Source organism: Macaca thibetana, chromosome 3, assembly GCF_024542745.1.
Source record: "Macaca thibetana thibetana isolate TM-01 chromosome 3, ASM2454274v1, whole genome shotgun sequence".
Classification (NCBI taxonomy): domain Eukaryota; kingdom Metazoa; phylum Chordata; class Mammalia; order Primates; family Cercopithecidae; genus Macaca; species Macaca thibetana.
In genome coordinates, this window is record NC_065580.1 from 118,058,084 (window position 1) to 118,078,598 (window position 20,515).

Genomic DNA, 20,515 nt, shown 5'->3' on the forward strand with positions numbered 1-20,515 from the left:
GAAATTCAATGGCAGGGGTTAGATACCAACCTGGAGAAGGCCAGAGAATGTGCTGTCCGTGGTCCCAGTGGCACACAGCCGCCTGTGATGGAACCTGGGGCCACCACTGCTCCAGGCCCTCGCGATTATAATGGAAGGTTTGTGGGGAATTCTGTATGGGAAGGAAAGTGCAGAAAGAAAAGGAAACCCAGTCATGTTTCAGTCATGTATCTGGCTTATTTGATTACGAATCATGCCGTTCCCCAGGCTTTGCTGGAAATTCCCTTGCTGTGATCGCAGGCCCATTCCTGGGAGTCAGGCCCAGGCTGACCATGGGGATATGATGTGGTTAGAAGCCAAACCAGAGGGGCTGCTGCAGGCACTCGAGCGAGAAGTCTTAGGTAGAGTAGAGCTTATTAAACCATTGACTAAAATCCACGCCCACTTAGGACACTGCTTCAGACAGTTCACCCAAAGGGGCGAGTCACATACAAAATGTGCTCTGTCTGTCCCGTGGGGCCTGGACTCGGCTGGAACATACTGTGGTGCAGTGACTGAGGGGGCACCACGGGAGGCCTGGTGGCAACTACTTGCCTATGCAGTCAAAGCCTGGCAGGGAGGCAGGGCTTGGGAATGGGACTCAAGGACCGTGCCTCCGGCCAGCAGGGACAAGGGCCATTTAGCTGGTCATCTTTGTGTTCCCCTGTCATAGGACCCTGTTTTCAGCTGTTATCACCACCTCACCCTGCTGATGAGCCCCAGCGAGCCCTGCAGGAGGGAGTGAGGCACAGCGGTTCCTTTCTTAGCTACAGCTCCAGGCTCCTCCTCCGGAAGACCAGCCTGACTCTCAGCCTCCCTTCCCCAACATGGCTCCAGTGAGGTGAGTGTCTCTGTCTCAGGCTGTGGCAAGGCCAGGCCAGCATTATAATCCTGCATGAGAAAAATCCACGACGAGTATTTCCGATGCCTGCAGCCGACTGGCTCTGGGCTTGCTCTGCTCTGCAGAAGAGTTAAGGCACGCTAGGGGACACAGGCTCTGGGTCAGAGGCTGTGGAGCTCAGTCCCCACCTACACAAGAGTCACTATTCTAGTGCCTCAGCTGAGGCTCAGTGTCTGTGTCTGTTAACAGACACTGAGCTCAGAGAAGAGACCTGCCCTGGTGAAGAGTAAACTATTAGATGATAAGAAAGAAAAAAAGTTTTATCTGAGGAATGCAAGCCGCTTTACATGATCAGGCCCAGAGAGGCATTAAAATATGACAGCAGTTATGTCTCATTCCACTTGAGCTAAATAATGACCTCTTGAAGCCACTTGCTATGTGGGCTCTAAACTGACTGATGTGATGCCAAGTAGCCAAAAAATGCCATCCACCTTATAGTTCAACCATGTATAGCCAATCACTGACCAATGCTATTTCTGTAAACCAATGAGAATTCCTGAGGAACAACTTCTGTAATTGCCTCCTCCTCTCCTGAGTCGTCATTTTTTCTTTAAAACTTGAGCCTCTCGTTTGTTCTCTAAAGCACTTCCCAGTGTTTCCCATGCTGCAGTGCTCAACCTTGGCCCAAATAAACTCCCCATTTATTAACTTTGCCTTGGTTTCTTCCTTTAGGTCAACAATGTGGACTGCACTTAACCTCAAATCCAACGCAACGTCCTGGCCCTGGGACGCTCACAGTGACCACCATGCCACTGCCTGGGCCGCCCTGTTTGTCCCCAACCCTCTCTTCACCATGATCAGCCTTTGTGTATGGAGTACCCATGACATAACTAACTCCACCTTAGAAAAAGGCTCCATTTCTTTTCACAGGGCACTCTGCCAACAAGGAGATGTTTGGTTTAATGAACAAATCAAAAAAATAAAGACTGCATCCAATTAGATAAGGACACGAGCACACTCTTCCACTATCGGTTCTCACCAGAGGGCCCTGTGACCATACAAGATTAGGCGTGAACAGCTCCAAATGGCCATCTTAACTGCCACTTTCTTGTAGTCACTTGTGATGACAGCTTGGCATCTGCCGCCAGAGGCTCTGCTACCTTCAAGATTTTCTTTTTTTTTTTTTTTTTTTTTGAGACAGCGTCTCGCTCTGTCGCCCAGGCTGGAGTGCAGTGGCGCAACCTTGGCTCACTGCAAGCTCCGCCTCCCGGGTTTACGCCATTCTCCTGCCTCAGCCTCCCGAGTAGTTGGGACTACAGGCGACCGCCACCTCGCCTGGCTAATTTTTTTTTTTTTGTATTTTTTTAGTAGAGACAGGGTTTCACCGTGTTAGCCAGGATAGTCTCGATCTCCTGACCTCGTGATCCACCCGTCTCGGCCTCCCAAAGTGCTGGGATTACAGGCTTGAGCCACCGCGCCCGGCCAAGATTTTCTTGTAAGACTGATGAACCATTCGGCTCAGACTGGGACTCCTTTTGTCTTCTTGGCTCCCCCTGGACTGGTTCATTAACCTTTTCTCCTATCTCTTTTTCTTATTGATGCTAAGTGTTACTTTGTTTGCTGTGGAATGTTTAATCTATAACATTTATAGGTTAAGTATACTATTATGTATGGTTTGCAATACTGACTGACTGACAGAGTGGCATCAGCCTGTGTGCCCGCGGCTCTGATTGCCAAGTGAATGGGAAGTACTACGGAGAACTGCCTCCTCAAGAGCTCCATGTAGCTCATGGCTTTTGTGATTGAATCACAATCAATAAAAGCCTGACGTTGTGGAAAGACACAAACATGAGTGGACCTGGTTATCTGTAACCTTGCACTACTCATGACACTTCAGCTCTGGGGCTTGTGGTGCGGGGGCCTACACGCTGTCCACTCCGTCAGCTGAAGCCCACTTCCAGGCACTTCCAGCGGCATGTCAACCCGGCTCTTCTGTCCTCCGAGGGACATCTGAAGTCACTTCAGCTGTTCCTAATGTGACATATTTTTAGTCCAGTCATCATCCGAGTCACTTGCTTTCTATTTTTCCCCTTTATATCCCTTTAGTTCTTAATGTAGTGATTCTCTTTAGGAAAACAACAACAACAACAAACCTGCATGTCTTAGTTGTGTCCTGGGAAAAAAGAAAAAAAGAAAAAGGCACTCGTGTCTATCCAGATTAAGGTCCATGCGTGTCTGTGTCTTTCCACAATGTCAGGCTTGGATTGATTGTGATTCAGTCATAAAAGTAAAGGGCCTCAGAACAGGGACCGGCTTGGGGGTGGAGGGGATTGTGCTCAGGCCTCAGGAGACAGACACAAGAGTACCCCCACCAGGGTTCACTCTGCTCACAGCTAAGAAGGTCTTCTGTTGCTAGGAAGGAAGACCCTTTCCTTCTAAGCAAGCACACAGGCCAGAGGTTTGCTCACCCAAGCACTTCGAATTTGTAACCAGTGAGGGCCCAAGACAGACTGCAGCAGCTAAGCAGGAGGTGGGAGGTGGAGTCAATGAGCTGCCACACAGGGAGACCCCACCCCGCTCTTGTTTCCTGTGTGTATTCACAGGCCCTGCCTGCATTGCCAGGTTTCAGCAGAGGACAGGAATGACATTCCCGTGGCGGCACACAGGGAGTGCTGATTCCACTTGAAGATTTCTCTCTCATTGAACAGTTACTTGCACCTTAGCTAAGTCTTGAAATAATTTCTCAAAAATAAGCTGTGAAATTCTTCATTCGTTGACCCAAGCATCGGAGAAAATCATTCTGTTCAAGCTGCAAAGAATGAGTTTTCTTATCTGGGGCTCCAGGGGATGCACCAGTCTACCCACTAGAATCCAAAAGAAGTAAGAATTTCACACAGAGATGCTCTATCCTGAAATGGATGCTACACAGGGCCTCAGTCATCATATTTCCAGGGGACAGACAGACAAATCTGGCCATAAAAGGTAGGCTTATTGTTAGCAAAATGGAGTCCAAAAAACAACAGTCCTGGGCCCACACATCCAAGTTTCTGGGTCACAAACTGTCGGGGGGATCCAATTCTCCCCAGTACTGCTGCCAGCAAAGACTCGGAGACTACTATGGTGGGGAACACAGTCAGGTGTGCAGCGTGGGCTGCCCTCACAGCTGGCTGTCAAGGATTCTTCTTTTCCTAAATTTCCACCTAGGGGCTGAATCAGGTGCATCCATGGTCACAGGTTGGACTTTGCCCGTGGTCTCCCAGGGCACGGTGCCAGCTTCATGCTCTGCCCTGCCTCCTTTCCTGTCAGGTTTGAGGATCTTACAAATAAATAAAAGGAAGGCCGGGCGCGGTGGCTCAAGCCTGTAATCCCAGCACTTTGGGAGACCGAGACAGGCGGATCGCGAGGTCAGGAGATCGAGACCATCCTGGCTAACACGGTGAAACCCCGTCTCTATTAAAAAATACAAAAAACTAGCCAGGTGAGGTGGCGGGCGCCTGTAGTCCCAGCTACTCGGGAGGCTGAGACAGGAGAATGGCGTAAGCCCGGGAGGCGGAGCTTGCAGTGAGCGGAGATCCGGCCACTGCACTCCAGCCTGGGTGACAGAGCGAGACTCCATCTCAAAAAAAAATAATAATAAAATAAATAAATAAATAAAAGGAGCAATATTATAGCAGCAGATCAAGAGTAAAGATCAGGTGGATTGGAGGTAGATCAGAAAGAACTGTGATCAGTTTAGCTGTTCTTGGCAACATTGATGGGCCATTACCAGTCACTGCCTTTGAACAATAACATGAAGGGAAAAGTCGCATCAGTGAAAACAGTGGAACTGAATAATAATGAGGAAAACAAACATCTACATTTACCCATGTTTTTCCTTTAAGAAAGAAAAGTTACATTTGTTCTTTGTATCATTCAATGTTTAATTTCCATTAGAAGGAGTAAAACCATCGATTTCAGGTACAGTGTGACACTAGAGAATCCAGAAGAAGGCCAACTATTTTTTTAAATTATGCCTACTTTGAATTTTGTATTGTCTGGTGCTATTGTGTTTTTTTAAACTGCGGCGAAAAAAAAAATAACAAAATTTACCATCTGAACTATTTGAAGGCACAGTTCAGTGGTGTTAAGTGTATGCACACATACATGGTTGTGCAGTACATTTTTAGGACTTTCCTATCCTGCAAAACTGAAGCTCCGTACCCATTAAGCAACCCTCTGTTCCTCCCCACCACAGCCCCTGGCAACTACCCCACTCTCCTTTCAGTGTCTATGAATGTGACCACTCTAGGGACCTCGCATAAGTAGAATTATAAAGGATGTGTCTTTTTGTGACTGGTTATCTCACAAAGCATAATGTCTTCAAGGTTCATCGAATGCTGTTTTAAAGTCTGTATGTTATGCACCATAAAATAACCAATTACCATCATGTCGAGTGCTTGTACCCGGAAGGCTCACCATATTCCTTCCCAGAGTTCATAATGGAGACAATGACAATTCTTTTTTTTTTTTTTTTTTTTTTTTTTGAGACGGAGTCTCGCTCTGCCGCCCAGGCTGGAGTGCAGTGGCCGGATCTCAGCTCACTGCAAGCTCCGCCTCCCAGGTTCACGCCATTCTCCTGCCTCAGCCTCCCGAGTAGCTGGGACTACAGGCGCCCGCCACCGCGCCCAGCTAGTTTTTTGTATTTTTTAGTAGAGACGGGGTTTCACCGTGTTAGCCAGGATGGTCTCGATCTCCTGACCTCGTGATCCGCCCGTCTCGGCCTCCCAAAGTGCTGGGATTACAGGCTTGAGCCACCGCGCCCGGCCGACAATTCTTGTATGACATCACCTTGTACGGCTCCCAGCATTCGGGGGTTTGTCATACTACCTGGTCTACTCCAGCAAATTAACTTCAGAACACCATTCTTTTTTCCACCAATTTAAGAGCTGCATTTGCTAACCCACCCTCGGGCCATGTAGGAACAAGCATCCACTTTCACATCTGAGCAATTCTTTGTAAGTCTCATATCATTTGCATGTTCAGAAAAGCAAGATTTTGCCATGGTACATTGACATACCTATCAGCACTGTGATCACAATCCAGAGGCGCCTGTGTTTTTTCATTAACAACAGCCTGTGTTTTTTCATTAACAACACTTAACGCTGCTTTACTAGTTGTTTTCCAAATGTTCTGTAAGAAAAAATAATAAAATAACGTAAGAGAGCTGCTTATGAAAACCCAGTACATTTGGGAAAGTAACATTACTTCGTTAACAGAATAGCAGTGGACCCCTGCTGTGGACCCCTGCTGGGCACCCGGCGCTGTGCACCCGGCACTCTGCTGGGCACCAGAGAAGCAACGGCGAGGAAAGCAGACAGCTTCATCCTCCCAGGGCTTGCCTTCGGCCAGAGGAAGCCAAAAAGCAAACACGTAGCCATAACAGCATCTGCTGGGGGTCGTGCTGCAAGGGAATTCACAAACCTCCAGGTTGTCTAGTGTTAATTAATAGGTTCTTCAAAGAGCTCCTCACACTGTGCAAGATAAGCAGGGTTTCGGTGCTTTGGCTGCTGGAAGCCTTGTCTATGCTGGAGCCATCTGGGGGCAGCCCCTACTCCCCACCCTGGGGGTAGCCCCACCCCCCACCTGAGGGGCACCCCCACTCCCCACCCTGGGGGTATCCCCCACTCCCCACCTGAGGGCTACCCCCTCACTCCCCATCTGAGGGCTATCCCCTACTCCTCTGGGCTGGGCTACCCCTGCCTGCACTTCTTATCTGTGGAACTACACTCTGGAGCTGAATTAAGACTTTATAAGTCACACTTGCTTCACTGGCACAAACACACATGATAGGAAAACAATCCCTGATAAATTCCTGCTGAAACATGGAGGTGCTTTCGAGCTGTACTGTACATGTACTGTATTCAGGAAGAAAAGCCGAATTTCCCCAGATCCAGGAATACCTTCTGCCCAGAAGGCAATGAGGATGGGCTCTGTGATTCCCGGTCTTCTGCCTTTGTCTTCAGAGCACACCGAGGACAGTCACACTTCCCATCCCTCATAAGAAGCACGCGATTAGCACAGACCTCTAGAGAAAAAAAACCAAAAAAACAAAAAACAACAACCAGCAAACAGATTCTGAAGACTGCAATGTTCTGGGAAGGTGAGAAAATAAAGCTGGAGAAGCCCTCAGTTATACACAAGTTCAAAGCCACCCGGGCCTAACAACGGGCTGATCATGAAGATTGGGCTTTGGTGTCCTGCAGTGTGTCTTTTCTTTCTATTTCCTTGCTTAAACAATGTCTTAGGTGTAGCCCACACTAAGCAATATGAGGGAACGCACGACCACCAGCCACACTGACAATGAATGCCTGTTCCAGAAACACCCAGCGGTCCGGTCATAAAATAACGAGGGTCAAGGGTCCTGCTCAGTGGTGTGTAGTAGAGGGGGCTATACCACAGTCTGAAGGAGTGGTGGGGGAACTGTTGAACAAACAGGAAAACCATTAAAGACACTCCAAAGTTTATAAGCAGGATGTTCCCACCTGGGCAATCTGGCTCTGACAGTAGCGTGGACCTGGCTGATGTTCACTCCTCCCATCTCTGAGGGCTGAAGGCTGGGCAGTGAGCGGGGCCCGTGTCCACCCAGCTGGGAGGCTGAGGGCCCTGCCACATCCCAGGTCTGTGGGAGTAGCTGGAATAGGATCTGCGCACAGCTGACAACTGTCGCCGGCGATGACAGGTCCTTGAGTGTTTGTGATGCCATTCTCTCTACTCATGCGGATGTTTGAAAATGTCCATAATAAAAGTTAAAAGAAAATATTTCTGCTAGACCTGCCCCTGCACACAGCCACTCTCAGCAAGAAGCCAGGCGACTGCCTTGGGTGCAAGAGCTGCTTTCCCTGAAGCCCCCACCCCTCTGCCCTTCGGGGAGGGCCTTGCATCCCCAGGTAGGAGGGGAAGGAAGTGGGGGTGGCAGGTGAAGGGGAGACTGGAGCACCCTGCTGCTTTTCCCTCAGACCTGAGTTCCGCAAGGAAACCTGTTTCTGCCTGGCCTCCCTTAACCCCAGTCTCTTATTCTGGCCAGCTTTGCTCAGGCTAGAAGGAACCCAAAGGCCTGCAGGCCGCCGAGAGCAGCAGGTTCTCCAGGAGCTCCAGGCCAGGGCTGGGCCATCCTCACGGGGGGCGTGGCTTCCTCCCTGCACCCCAGCAGTGATGCCGGCAGGCAGCTTTCCCCTAGCCTCCCGGGACACTCTCAAGTTTAGCCTAGGACAATATCAAATCCAGTGTTAACACTGTGAGTCAAAGCCACTATTTACTGTCAAGAGTCCAGTGTACTAATATCTTGTGACAATAAAAGCTGAGAAAAAAGCAAAGGCTGTGCTTCCGAGGGTTGTCTAATACGTGATGTGCTGCAAGTACCATCGAGTGCCGTTGAGCGCCCATGCAGGTTGGATGCGCCAACTGAGGTAGGAAGCAATTTCCTGAACTGGACACATCTGAGAGGAAGAAATATTTAGAAAATGTTTGGGAATAAGCTAGAATAGTCAAGTGACTCATATTTCTCTGAAACCAATTAGTCATCAAAGTCACTGTGCTCAAATTATCTGAAAAAAAAAAAAAGTGGACATATCCCTAGAACAGAAAAAATTAAATAAAAAATCATAAAAAGTACACAAAATCGCAAAATTGAACAAAAGGAAAAATAAACTAAATGAGTGAAACTAATCCTGAAATTGGCCTAATTGTCCCACAGCACTGATATTTATAGGTTTTTTTGAATAAACATGGAAATCGACTCTCCTAGTCTTAAAACTTGAGACTTAACATCCATCTCATCTGAGTTCCTCCCTCGGGAAACCCAGGAAAGGGACCCACCAGATCCCTGCATCCAGCCAGGCCCCTCATTCCTCAGACTGCTTCCTCAACCCTCTCTTAATTTTTGTTTTCTTGCCTTCCCTGCTATATAAACCCCCCCATTTTAGTCAGCTGGGGAGACATATTGAGACTTTATCTTCCTTCTCCTCATCTGCAGCACCTGATAAAGCTTTCTTCCCTGGCAATCCTCGCTGTCTCAGTGATGATTATGCTCTGTACGTAAGCAGCGGCAGCAGGACATCAGGCAAACCCCTGGCATTTAGGTACCAATTCCACATGATCTTAACATAAGAATTGCAAAAAGAGTTGGCGTTGCATTGTTTCAACATTGATGCCAGGCACTCACCCACCTCCTGCCCGCCCCCCACACACTTCATTTAAATCTGTCTCTTCAGGAATGTAAAAAATTTTTAAATTTTAATTTTTCAAATCAGTTTCTCAGGTCTACCAAATGTGTAGCCTAAGTTGAAAACTCGAAAATTCCTTCTACTTAAAGGAATCCTGGCAATTACATTTTAGGTAACACTTTAGACTTTTCATTTTAAAAATTGAAAACAGAGATACTCTCTGTGTTAAGGAGGAGGAGGAAAGCCCCACACCTGTGGCCATGCAGACACCTCCTGTAACCTAAGTATCCCCTTCTGGGCTCTGGGAGGCCCCATTGTAGTCTCAGTCGTTCTCGAAGTGTGGCCCCCAGAGCTCCTCAGCCTCACCCCAGACCTCCTAAAGCAGAAAGTCAGGGGTGGGCCCCAGTGAAGAAGTTCAAAATATACCACCCTGGCATGTGGACTATTTAAGTCAGAGGCACTTACAAAACAGCAGGTTTAAGATCACTCTGACCTTCCTTCTGTTTCTTAAAAGCAGAAAATGAAATTCCCATGTGGAAGATGTCCTCTTTATACCAGGGAAATAAAGCAACATTCTTGTCATGGTGGCCATGCCTCCTTCCCCAAGGCCTTACCGACCCACAGTCCACCTCCAGGAGGGCTACAGCTGCACAGATGAAGACCCCAGGTCTTGTCAGTGCTCACAGACAGCTCACCACCGAAGGAAAGGCGGCAGGCAGCCTGGAGACACCTAAGGGAAAGAAAAGAACCAGAGGAAGATTACGTACAATCGTTTAATCACAGCCATCCTGTGACCACTCTTCCTTCCATATCCATATTTCTGCCACAAATGTATTAAGTACATAATTGGCTGCCAAATGAACAAAAAACAACGACTTGCATCTATGGTTTCTTCACTTCATATTTCCCAAACTCAGGGTCTGTTTTGGAAGATTAACTGAAATATAGCTCCCATCTGACTACTAAAACAGCCTCTGAACAGACCCATCTCTCTTCCTGCTGCCTCTAGGGCTTCCTGCCCAGATGCACAGAGCTGACCTTCCAGGGCAAGGCCTGGTGGCCCCCAGGGGTCCTCTTCCTCCTCCTTTCTTCCTGCCTCACTGTCCCCATTCCCACTGCTCACTCGCAGCTCTGAGAGCACATACTTCCAGCCCATGGGGATCTGGCATGCTGCAGAAAAGAAGAGCGTGGAACCCATGGCCCTGGGGAGAGACCCCAGCACAGACACACAGGAGGCACTGCATGGCATCCTCCCTGTTCATCTCCACAACAGACTTGAGAGGTTCCGTGCAGTTACTTTTTAAGATGCTGATATCATTTTGATAGTTGTCCCTGTGCAAATCTCATGTTGAATTGTAATCTCCAATGTTAGAGGTGAGGCCTGGTGGGAGGTGTTTGGATCACGGGGGCAGATCTCTCATGGCTTGGTGCTGTCTTTGTGAGTTCTCCGAGATACGGTCATTTAAAAGTGTGTGGCATCTCCTCCCCTCTTCTTGCTCCTGCTGTTGCCATGTGATGCATCTGCTCCCCCTTCACCTTCCACCACGATTGTAAGCTTCCTGAGGCCTCCCCAGTCGCAGATGCCAGCATTATGCTTCCTGTACAGCCTGCAGAACCATGAGCCAATTAAACCTCCTTTCTCAGTCTCAGGTATTTCTTTATAGCAATGCAAGAACAGCAATGCAGATGGGATCATGGAGGCCCAGCAAAACAAGTTAACTTAGCGAAGTTCACACCATCAGTGAGAGGCAGAGCCAACGTTTAAACCTGGTTCTCAGCAAACCCAAAGCTGACGTCAATTCTATGGCACCTTCCTTCAAAGCTCTCTACAGGTGTGCCTCTAGAGCTCAAGCTGCAGTTGAAGTCAGCCCCAGAGCTCTGCCCCTTGGCATAGCTGGCGACTTTCCCTCCCTAGGCCTTGGCAGCTGTCTGCTGCTCTCATGTTTGTCAGCAGAGATCACTGTGGGTTGTCATCTGGTCCCTGGTCACTCCCTTTCGGGCCTGTGGCTCCTTGGGTCCTGAGGTGTCTGTGTCTGGCACCAATCAACTTGAGAAAGATCAAGCGCAGTGAGTGAAATAGTCCTGATCTAAAGTGCGGGTTTCCCGGGTTCTGATCTTGATTCAGCCAGAAATGGATGGTGTGATTCAGGTTTCTCCTCCATGCCCACTCCCAGCGACAGGGCAATGGGAACCATCACCAAGTGCCTGGCTCCATGTAGGCTGCTGTGCTAAGGAGAAGGGCAGGCTCTACATCCACTTCTTCTAGACACAGGCAGTCACCTTTCCTCACTGTGTCAGTCTCCTTCACTGTTTAAGAGGAGCGACACACACCTACTTCACAAGGCTGCTGCCAGGACTGTCACTCCAGAAAGGGACGCCCTGTATTAGCTAAATGCTTGGTAACCAGCTGCTAAGGGTGTTCGCCTTGTTCTTAGATGCTGTGTTCCACCTTTCCCCTGAAAAATGCATTCAGCTCTTCAGAATTCTCTTTTTTACCCATTTTGGATGTCTATAAAGTCTATAGGATATCTACTTTATCTTAAACAAGGTTTCTACAAAGATAAAACTGGACAGTTTCACCAAATTTTTACAAGTCTGGTTCTTGATGCCCAAGAAGCCGCCACCAGAGGGCAGACGAGGACACTATTTATAGTTGAGGAAAGTTTGCAGGGAGGTGCAAAGCTGTATTTTGAAGATGAAGATGGTTGCTAGGTCAAAGGCCTCAAACTGTTGAATAATTCCAAGGATTTCCTTGTCTACTCTCAACTATGCTTGTCTTCCAAAGGCCAGAGAAATGAGAAAATAAAAAATAATAATAATAGAAAAGGGGACAGCTTTGGAATCATACAGACCAGACCAGATCAGACTTAGAGGATTTCTGCAATGATCTGGTGGGCAAATAAAATTGAGGAAAGGACCAACCTAACCTCTGCCCACTGTGTGTGCCTCACAGCCGATGGCTGTGAGACTGCCCGCCACTCTGGGCCCACACAAGGTTAGATAGCCCTGGCACCCACCAGGTTCTGAGACCCTCCCAGACGCCCCCACAACGGGATCACTTCCAAGTGCTACCCACAGAAAACACCAGCCCTGGTTCCTGGGACATAGTTGGCCCTTGAGAAGTAACTTTCTTCTCAGAAGGTGAAAAGCACATCCCCAACAGCGGTGTCCTCCACTCACAGAGGCGCCAAGGATAGCGCTGCAAAGCTAATATTCCTTGAGATTTCAGAAATCTTTTCAAATAAAAAAATGGAAGGGGGAGATAATTTAAATACAAGGGAGGCTGTTTTTCCTGGTGTTGGGAGGAGGCAGGCCCCCAGGCCCTGGCACAGAATCAGCACCATTTTCACAGAGGCACCTGGCTTCCTCTTAGTTAACTGTGGCCATTGGGGAATGGGATGATACTGATGGCTCAAACACAGTCTGTGATGCCTCAAGGGAACTAGTTGAGCCATTTGTTTGAATTACATGACAGATCTCTTATAATTCCTTAAGAGCGAGTCTTTTCCGGGGCTTGTTGGGGGTTGGGGGTAAGGGGAGGGAGAGCATTAGGATAAATACCTAATGCATGCAGGGCTTAAAACTTAGATAACAGGTTGATAGGTGCAGCAAACCACCATGGAACATGTATACCTATGTCACAAACCTGCACATTCTGCGCATGTATCCCAGAACTTAAAGTAAAAATAAAATAAAATAAAATAAAGTTTAAAAAAAAGTGAGTGTTTTTGAGCAGTTGGAAGATGAGAGCATTGGAGCTGAACTCTTATCTTGAACCATTTCACCCGCTCTGGCCAGGCACTCCTGGTTATAAAGGCAGGGGCAGGGAGGGCTGGAGCAGGCTCTGGGGCTAGTCCACCTCAGCACATAAGGGGCAGACACTTCCTCATCAACAAGTCGGGATGAAGAAGGATGTTTTGCTGACCAATATCAACAAATAAAATATTGGCAAGCTGGAAGCTGCAGAGACCTCATATTCAAACCAATTTAAAGTGAACTAGGCAGGGAAGCAGAAAAATGATGGTCTTTCTTGGCGTTCAACGTTGGGCTCTTACATCAGGCCCTCAGATGGAAATAACCTTGGACAGGCTTTTGCATGAAGGCTTTTCCTGTGTTCTTTTTACTGCCTCAACTAAGTGTTTAGACCAGACACTTTCACTCACTGTCACTGTAGGGATTCTGTTTATCAAGGTCCTCGAATAGGATTCCAACTACTCTACCATCACCATCTCCAAGGTAAGATCCAGACACTGTAACATCCTTGAAGGACTGTGCTAAGTTTTCTGCTGGATGAGTTTTAGAGACCAGGGAATGTAAATGCAAATCATTCAAGCTGGAAATGGATTGTGGGGGTCACAGGTGGAAGATGATAAAACTGGGAGAAGATGAAAAATCACACTAACACTCACACCACACACTCACACTCACACCACACACACACACCACACACATACCACAGCATCACACAAAATATACACACTACACACTCACACTCACATCACTCACACACCACACACACCACACATGCATACACCACACTCACACTCACATCACACACTCACACACCACACACATACCACACATGCATACACCACACACACTCACACCACGCAGCATCAAACACAAAATACACACTACACACTCACACTCACATCACACACCACACACATACCACACACACATACTCCACACACATCACACACACACACCACACACACCACACACGCATATACCACACACTCACACCACACAGCATCACACAAAATGTACACAATACACACTCACACATCACACACACACCACACACGCATACACTACACACACACCACACACACCACATAGCATCACACACAATATACACATTACACACTCACACATCACACACTCACATACCATACACGCATACACCACACCCCCACACACCACACAGCATCACACAATATACACACCACACACTCCCATCACACACACCACACTCACACCACACATTCAAACACCACACACACACACCACACAGCATCACACACAATATACAGACACCACACACTCACACCACGCACACCACACTCACACCACACACTCAAACACCATGTACCACACATACACACACCACACAAACACCACACACACCGACACATTACACACACCTCACACAGCACACACCATGCATCACACACACACCATACCTCACTCATACTATACCACACATACCCATACCACACACTACACACACAGACCACACACCACAGTACCCACACACATGTCCTATACCACACACACACAGAGACACTACAGGCCTAACTCCAGGAAATGAGGGATACAGCAGAATCACGAAAACCTCTTCTGTTTCTATGAACCAGATCAGCCACTGTCTTGCTTTAGGTGACTCAGGAAACCCCAAAAGGCTATGACTTCAGAAATGGGGCCTGGACACCAATTACAATGGCTAGTACGTGCATGAACTAGTTGCTCTGCAAGTACAAGATGTAGAAATATACAGGGGAAAAAACATCAAGTCAGCCACTTCCACTCCTCAGCTTTTCTTTCCTTTCTAAGGACAAAGGGGTAACTCCTTGCAATTTCCTGGCTGATAGGCGTGAAGGTCAAATTGGGCCAGTATCAAGACTTTGGGAGTCTGCAGGAGCACGGGCATTTGGAATAAAAGAAAAATGGGGTAACAAAAAAAAATAACAGAAAAAATTATAGCCAAAATCAGACAAAGCTTGGCAGCAGTGAGTGACATAAGGCAAAGAAATTTCCAAGCATGAATGTGGCCAACCCTGTTAACACGTGCAGCCTCACTTTCTCGTCTTGGTTTGCTTTGGGTTTCTTTGATAAAATGATGGTGACGGCACAAAGACAGTAAGCTAGCAAAGGCAGAAATGCTGACAGCAAGCATTCATCAAGGATACTGATTTTTATAACGACCCGTTGGAGTTTACAGATGTCACAACAGAGGTACTCAGATTTTCGGGATGAGAAATCTAGGTGTGAGGAGGTAAAGTGACCTGCAGTAGCGGGGTACCCCACTGGGCAAGATCTACAGGCACAGACTCCCATCACGTCAGGCCAGGGGACAGTGGGGACCCTCCCTGGGTTCTTACCACATCCCACAGGCAGGTCACCTTGCTGGCCCCATGCCCAGGAAAGGGGGCATGGAGGTTTGCACCATGTCACACTGCCATGAGACAGCCAACAGCAGAGCACACAGGCTGCCCAGCCTCAACAACACATGGGTGCTGGCGTGCACAGAGCATGGGGAAAAGGATTTAGAAATAAGACCCATGGGCCAAGACCCCATGATCTCTTCCTGTGCCAGGTTTCTCCTGGTCTCCATGCAAGGGACCTGGCAGACAAGCAGATAGCTTAACTTTGTCTACTACCGGGCAGCAGAAAGTCCTGTAATTTGGAAGGTATCCTGCATTTGCAGGAAGAGCAATCAGCACTTCTCATGACTGAAGGCATCCGCTTTGAGAAATCTTCTAAAAAGCCTTCAGGAAAAAATCCATTCTCAACACCAACTCCAACCTCTGAACTGACCCCGCTGGCCAACTGCACCCTCCTGGTACAGGCCCTCCACCTATGCCAGAGTGAGCCTACATCCTAGAGGTGATGACTTTTGAAAGAAAAATTCTGAATGCATACTTTAAAATCAAGCTTACCAAACCCTCTGAGAACAGTGCTAACTCACCTTTCCTGGTCACCAGGAATGTTTTGGGCTGCCTCCTCAGCCATGTCCCGTGCAAGCTGGTCATGAGTATCACAGTCAGCAGACCAGCTTCTTCCTACATCCTCTGGAAGACAAAGAAACAGAGCTTAATGCTTCCAGCTTCTGTACTTGTGACCCCTTATCAGGACACACATCAAACACAGAGGCAAAAATCCGAACTCCGGTAACATTTTCCCAATCAGAAACAGCTTTTGTTTTCTAATATTGTCAGACAAATTCCTTCCTAAGAAGTGTGCTTTCGACAGACGTGGTGGTTCATGCCTGTAATCCCAGCACTTTGGGAGGCCGAGGTGGGTGGATCACTTGAGGCCAGAAGTTTGAGACCAGCCTGACCAATATGGTGAAATCTTATCTCTACTAAAAATACAAAAATAGCCAGGTGTGGTGGCAAGCATCTGTAATCCTAGTTACTCAGGAGGCTGAGGCGAGAGAATTGCTTGAACCCAGGAGGTGGAGGTTGCAGTGAGACAAGATTGCACTACTGTGCTTCAGCTTGGGCAACAGAATAAGACTCTGCCTCAAAAACAAAACAAAATAAAACAAAAGTGTGTTTTAGGTAGGGATCTTTGTGGCTGCCTGAAAGACTGTACATGGAAGCTGAGAGAGTTCTGATAATTAAAAACTGTAACTGTCAGCTGGGCACGGTGGCTCACGCCTATAATCCCAGCTACTCGGGAGGCTGAGGCTGGAGAATCGCTTGAAACTGAGAGGTGGAGGTTGCAGTGAGCCAAGATGGTGCCATCGCACTCCAGCCTGGGCAACAGAGTAAGGCTCTGTCTCAAAAAAAAAAACAAAAACAAAAAACGGCGGGCGCTGTGGCTCATGCCTGTAATCCCAGCACTTTGGGAGGCCGAGGCGGGTGGATCACAAAGTCAGGAGATTGAGACCATCCTGGCTAACATGGTGAAACTCCATCTCTAGTAAAAATACAAAAAAAATTAGCCAGTGTGGTGGCGGGCGCCTGTAGTCCCAGCTACTGGGGAGGCTGAGGCAGGAGAATGGTGTGAACCCAGGAGGCGGAGCTTGCAGTGAACCGAGATGGCGCCACTGCACCACTGCACTCCAGCCTGGGCGACAGAGTGAGACTCCGTCTCAAAGAAAAAAAAAAAAAAAAACAAAGCTGTAACTGTCCACAACTGGACTGGGGAACAGGATACCTTCCAGAAGAGTAGAAGAGCATTCATATGGAAGGCTGGCAAGGCACGCCCTCGGTGCACTCTGTCTTCTGGCAGAGCCTAGGAATTATCTGGTTCCGAACCTCCTGCACCTCTCCTTGTTTGCAAATGGTTGGGTCAGACTGAGTTCTCTCCATTATGAAACATTTTCTCTTACATTTTTAAAGCATTTGTTAGTTGCCTTAGTTCTTTATACCAACATTTAAACCTTCATAGAGATTTGAGAAAACTTAATGTTTTACTCAGAAAACTAGGTAATTTTTCTCTCTGCTCTGAAGAGAGTGATACCAAGAAGAGTGGGAATGTTTTCAGGCACGAGCTCCTACTCAGATGGGAACAGGGACCCCTTAAACGATGATGATCCAAGCTACGGGTGTCCGACCTTGGATCCTGTGTTTTCTGGAACTTTGCTGCAGATGAGGTGAGTAACCAGAGCCCTGTGGGGGTTTAAGGGGCCTGCTGTTGACCTAACACACCTGTCTTTCCTGGGGCTTGCTGTCACCTCTGCTTTTCTCACACTGCCTTGGCAGTGCCTCTGGCTTTGTCCCCACTGTGCTTGTTGTGGGTAAATCTCAGATTTGGGGGAAATGCCTACTTTCCAGTTTCATTAGCAATACGCTTTCAAATGTGCTTGTGACCAAGGAAAGGATAAACTGCAACTGCAGTTTGTAAACGAACAAAATTCCTTCTTTCTGGAGCCCCTGCGATTTGCTCTGACACTTTCCTGTCAAATCTAAACAGAGTCCACTGGGTAAAGACACCTGCGCAACCCTGCCTGCTGGGCTGGCATCCATACCCACATGTACACCTGGATGCTCTGACCTTGTTGCTGCCCGTGCCTCCCTGTGGGGCTGGACATCCTGAGAACAGGGCCTACATTTAAAGTGTGGGATGTTTCTGAAGCCAGCAGTGCTAACCAAAGATGCCAGGAAATGAGGAGGAGCAAAGAAAGTGACATAATTGAGGGAAGAAAAATGCCTGCACTGCCCTACGTGGGAGGCAGTCTCATAGCCACTCTCAGCTTAAGTTACTTACAATTAAATAGAATTAAGAATTAGCTGGAGAAACCCCATCTCTACTAAAAATACAAAAAAAATTAGCCAGGTGTGGTGGTGCATGCCTGAAATCCCAGCTACCCAGGAGGTTGAGGCAGGAGATTCGCTTGAACCCAGGAGGCAAAGGTTGTGGTGAGTCAACTTCCTGCCATTGCACTCCAGATTGGGCAACAAGAGTGAAACTCTTGTCTCCAAAAAAAAAGAATTAGCTTTAGCTTCTCCATCATTAGCCACATTTCACAGGCTCAGTAGCGGACATACAAATTATACAATGTTTCCATCATTGCAGAACACCCTCGTGGCCAGCGCTGGGTTGGGCAGCCTCCGGTCTTTTTCCTGGCCCCTGTGGCCAGCATTGTGTCCTCAGAGCAGCTGCATCCAGACAACGGAGGAGTTCTCACTTCATCTACATTCTTGGGCCGCACTCCTCCACCTGGGGTTTGCTGAGCACTGCATTGGTACAACAGGGAGCACAACACAGAACCAAACTCACTGCTTCCCTCCCGAGGACAGAGGGGTGTGCCGCTTAAGGAGAGACGGATGCAGCCAAGCAAACTGGAAAACGTCAAGTTTTAAAAACTGCTTTAAGTAAAAATATTCTGAATGAAATTAGGTAAATGGCTTCCAAATATGGCCCATTTTAAGAAATCACTATCTAAGCTCCTGATTTAGAAACAAAGATTCGATCAGGATTTTGACTCTCCTTCTGACCTTGATGAAAGGAGGAAAGAAACACAAGCAAAATCGTTTCTTTGCACGAAATCAGTGTGCAAGGACAGAATCCCCCTGGCTGGAAGAGATCCTGGGGGGCCTTTCCCTTTGGCTTCATTGTTTTAAACAAAATCCACCTCCTTAGAATTTGTTTTTTAAGCCACACATTCTGTATTTCAGATTTAATACTTAGTTTCTAATACTGCTCCTTAGATCTAATAGCTCACTTAGTGAACCCCTGCCTTACTCCACAGATTTAAGGTGCTTAGCGTGTACATAGTTCAGAACGGATACCTGAAAGTAGGTAGCACTGCCTCAAGACTTTCAATAGTCAAAGTAGAAAAGCGAACACAGGTGTTTACACAGTTCACAGTGTAAAAAGGCACAAACAGAGCTGCAGTTTCAACAGCACAGGGTTCCTCTTCAGATGGAAACCTCGGCAATTGTTCTCACATGGGTTTTCATACTTAAAGATGTAATAGATGGCATTTAAGGATATTAGGTTTCAGATTTGGGAAATTCTACATTTGCAACTCAGGCAAGTGTATACATAAAATATACAAGGAAGAATAACACTAGAATGATGATTATCATGAGCAACCAACTTCGTTTCTCAGGTCTCAATGCAAGCCCAGGTTCTGATCATTATCATCTTATTATCTGCCTGCCTCAGTTTCTCACCTCCAAATGGAGCTTCCTGGGAAAGCACCTGGCCGGTCAGCATCACTTGACCTTCTCCTTGCATGAGCAGTTGCACAGGCTGACATGTCCCTTCCTAGCAAGACTGCCAGTCACTGTCATTTCCATTCTGTTCCTTGAGGCAGCTTGTGGACCTCTACTCATCTACCTTTAGATATTCTACATCTTTTTTTTATTACCACCCCATCGCCACCCCCAGCCCACACTCTGGGTCCCATCATACTCACGGAAACAAGCACAGTGCTTGGGCAAATTTTTGTAATTAATTATGGCGAAAAGAAAAAAATTGACAAGATCTTGGTAGAATGTCAAACTCACCATCCTTTGAGCTGGTCCCCAGAGCGGGCTGCACCAGGAAGAGCAGGGGCAAGGCTGCGATCAGCCCCCTCCAGCCTGGCTGCAAGCAGGCTGCTCCCATGGGGCTGCTGATCAGCATTCACACCAGGGGTGGCTGTGGGGAAGTGAGCGCAGGTGGAAAGCCCACAAATGCATCCTGAAGCAACGGGGACTGGTCTTGCTCCGCCCCATGGGCTGGAGCAGTGAGCCTTCCCTGCCTCCATTAGCATCTTGGGACAAGCAGCCAACCAGAAGCTTCCCCTGAGAAGCAAATCTCCTGCCCAGAAGGTCTGGGACCTTAGCCTCCCTTCACCCCAATATGCGTCTGGGCCATTTCCTCTGAGATGAGTATGTCCTAAGTGATGTTCATTTGCAGGGAAATATGTGTTAATCTATCTGTGAGGCTCAATCGTAGCTCCACTAAAGAAAAACAACATAGTTATTAAAGTATGATTTTGTGAAAAATAGCTGAGTGCCCTGTAATTTGCAGTGGGAGGGCATCATGGGACACTTTTAAAGCTACTGTCAAACTAGAAAAGACAAATTTACTGGGACTAAACACCCGGGACTAAACACTTTTAGTACACCTGGGACTAAAAGTAGGTACTTTGTCTTATATACATCCTCAATAATTTGAATTATAAATGGCATCTCTCTCTTCTATAGTCTTCCGTGCTTTCCATTGGCTTCAACATAAAATTAAGTATCCATGGCTTGATATTTAAACACCTTGATAGGCTGCCCCCAAA

The 20,515-nt window shown here is 47.6% G+C and overlaps 1 protein-coding gene across 1 annotated transcript in view; it reads right to left on the minus strand.

Annotated features, from left to right (window-relative positions):
- PKD1L1 (polycystin 1 like 1, transient receptor potential channel interacting) overlaps nucleotides 1-19,866 on the minus strand; it is a 188,869-nt gene extending 169,003 nt beyond the window's left edge. The window contains exons 1-7 of the mRNA XM_050784834.1: nucleotides 19,749-19,866; nucleotides 15,752-15,854; nucleotides 10,080-10,262; nucleotides 9,675-9,790; nucleotides 6,799-6,923; nucleotides 5,916-6,028; nucleotides 31-151 (exon numbers count right to left, since the gene is read on the minus strand). Of these exons, the coding sequence (XP_050640791.1) occupies nucleotides 31-151; nucleotides 5,916-6,028; nucleotides 6,799-6,923; nucleotides 9,675-9,790; nucleotides 10,080-10,262; nucleotides 15,752-15,854; nucleotides 19,749-19,866 (879 nt within the window). The remainder of the gene's footprint in view (nucleotides 1-30; nucleotides 152-5,915; nucleotides 6,029-6,798; nucleotides 6,924-9,674; nucleotides 9,791-10,079; nucleotides 10,263-15,751; nucleotides 15,855-19,748) is intronic.
- Between the last annotated feature and the right edge of the window lie 649 nt (nucleotides 19,867-20,515).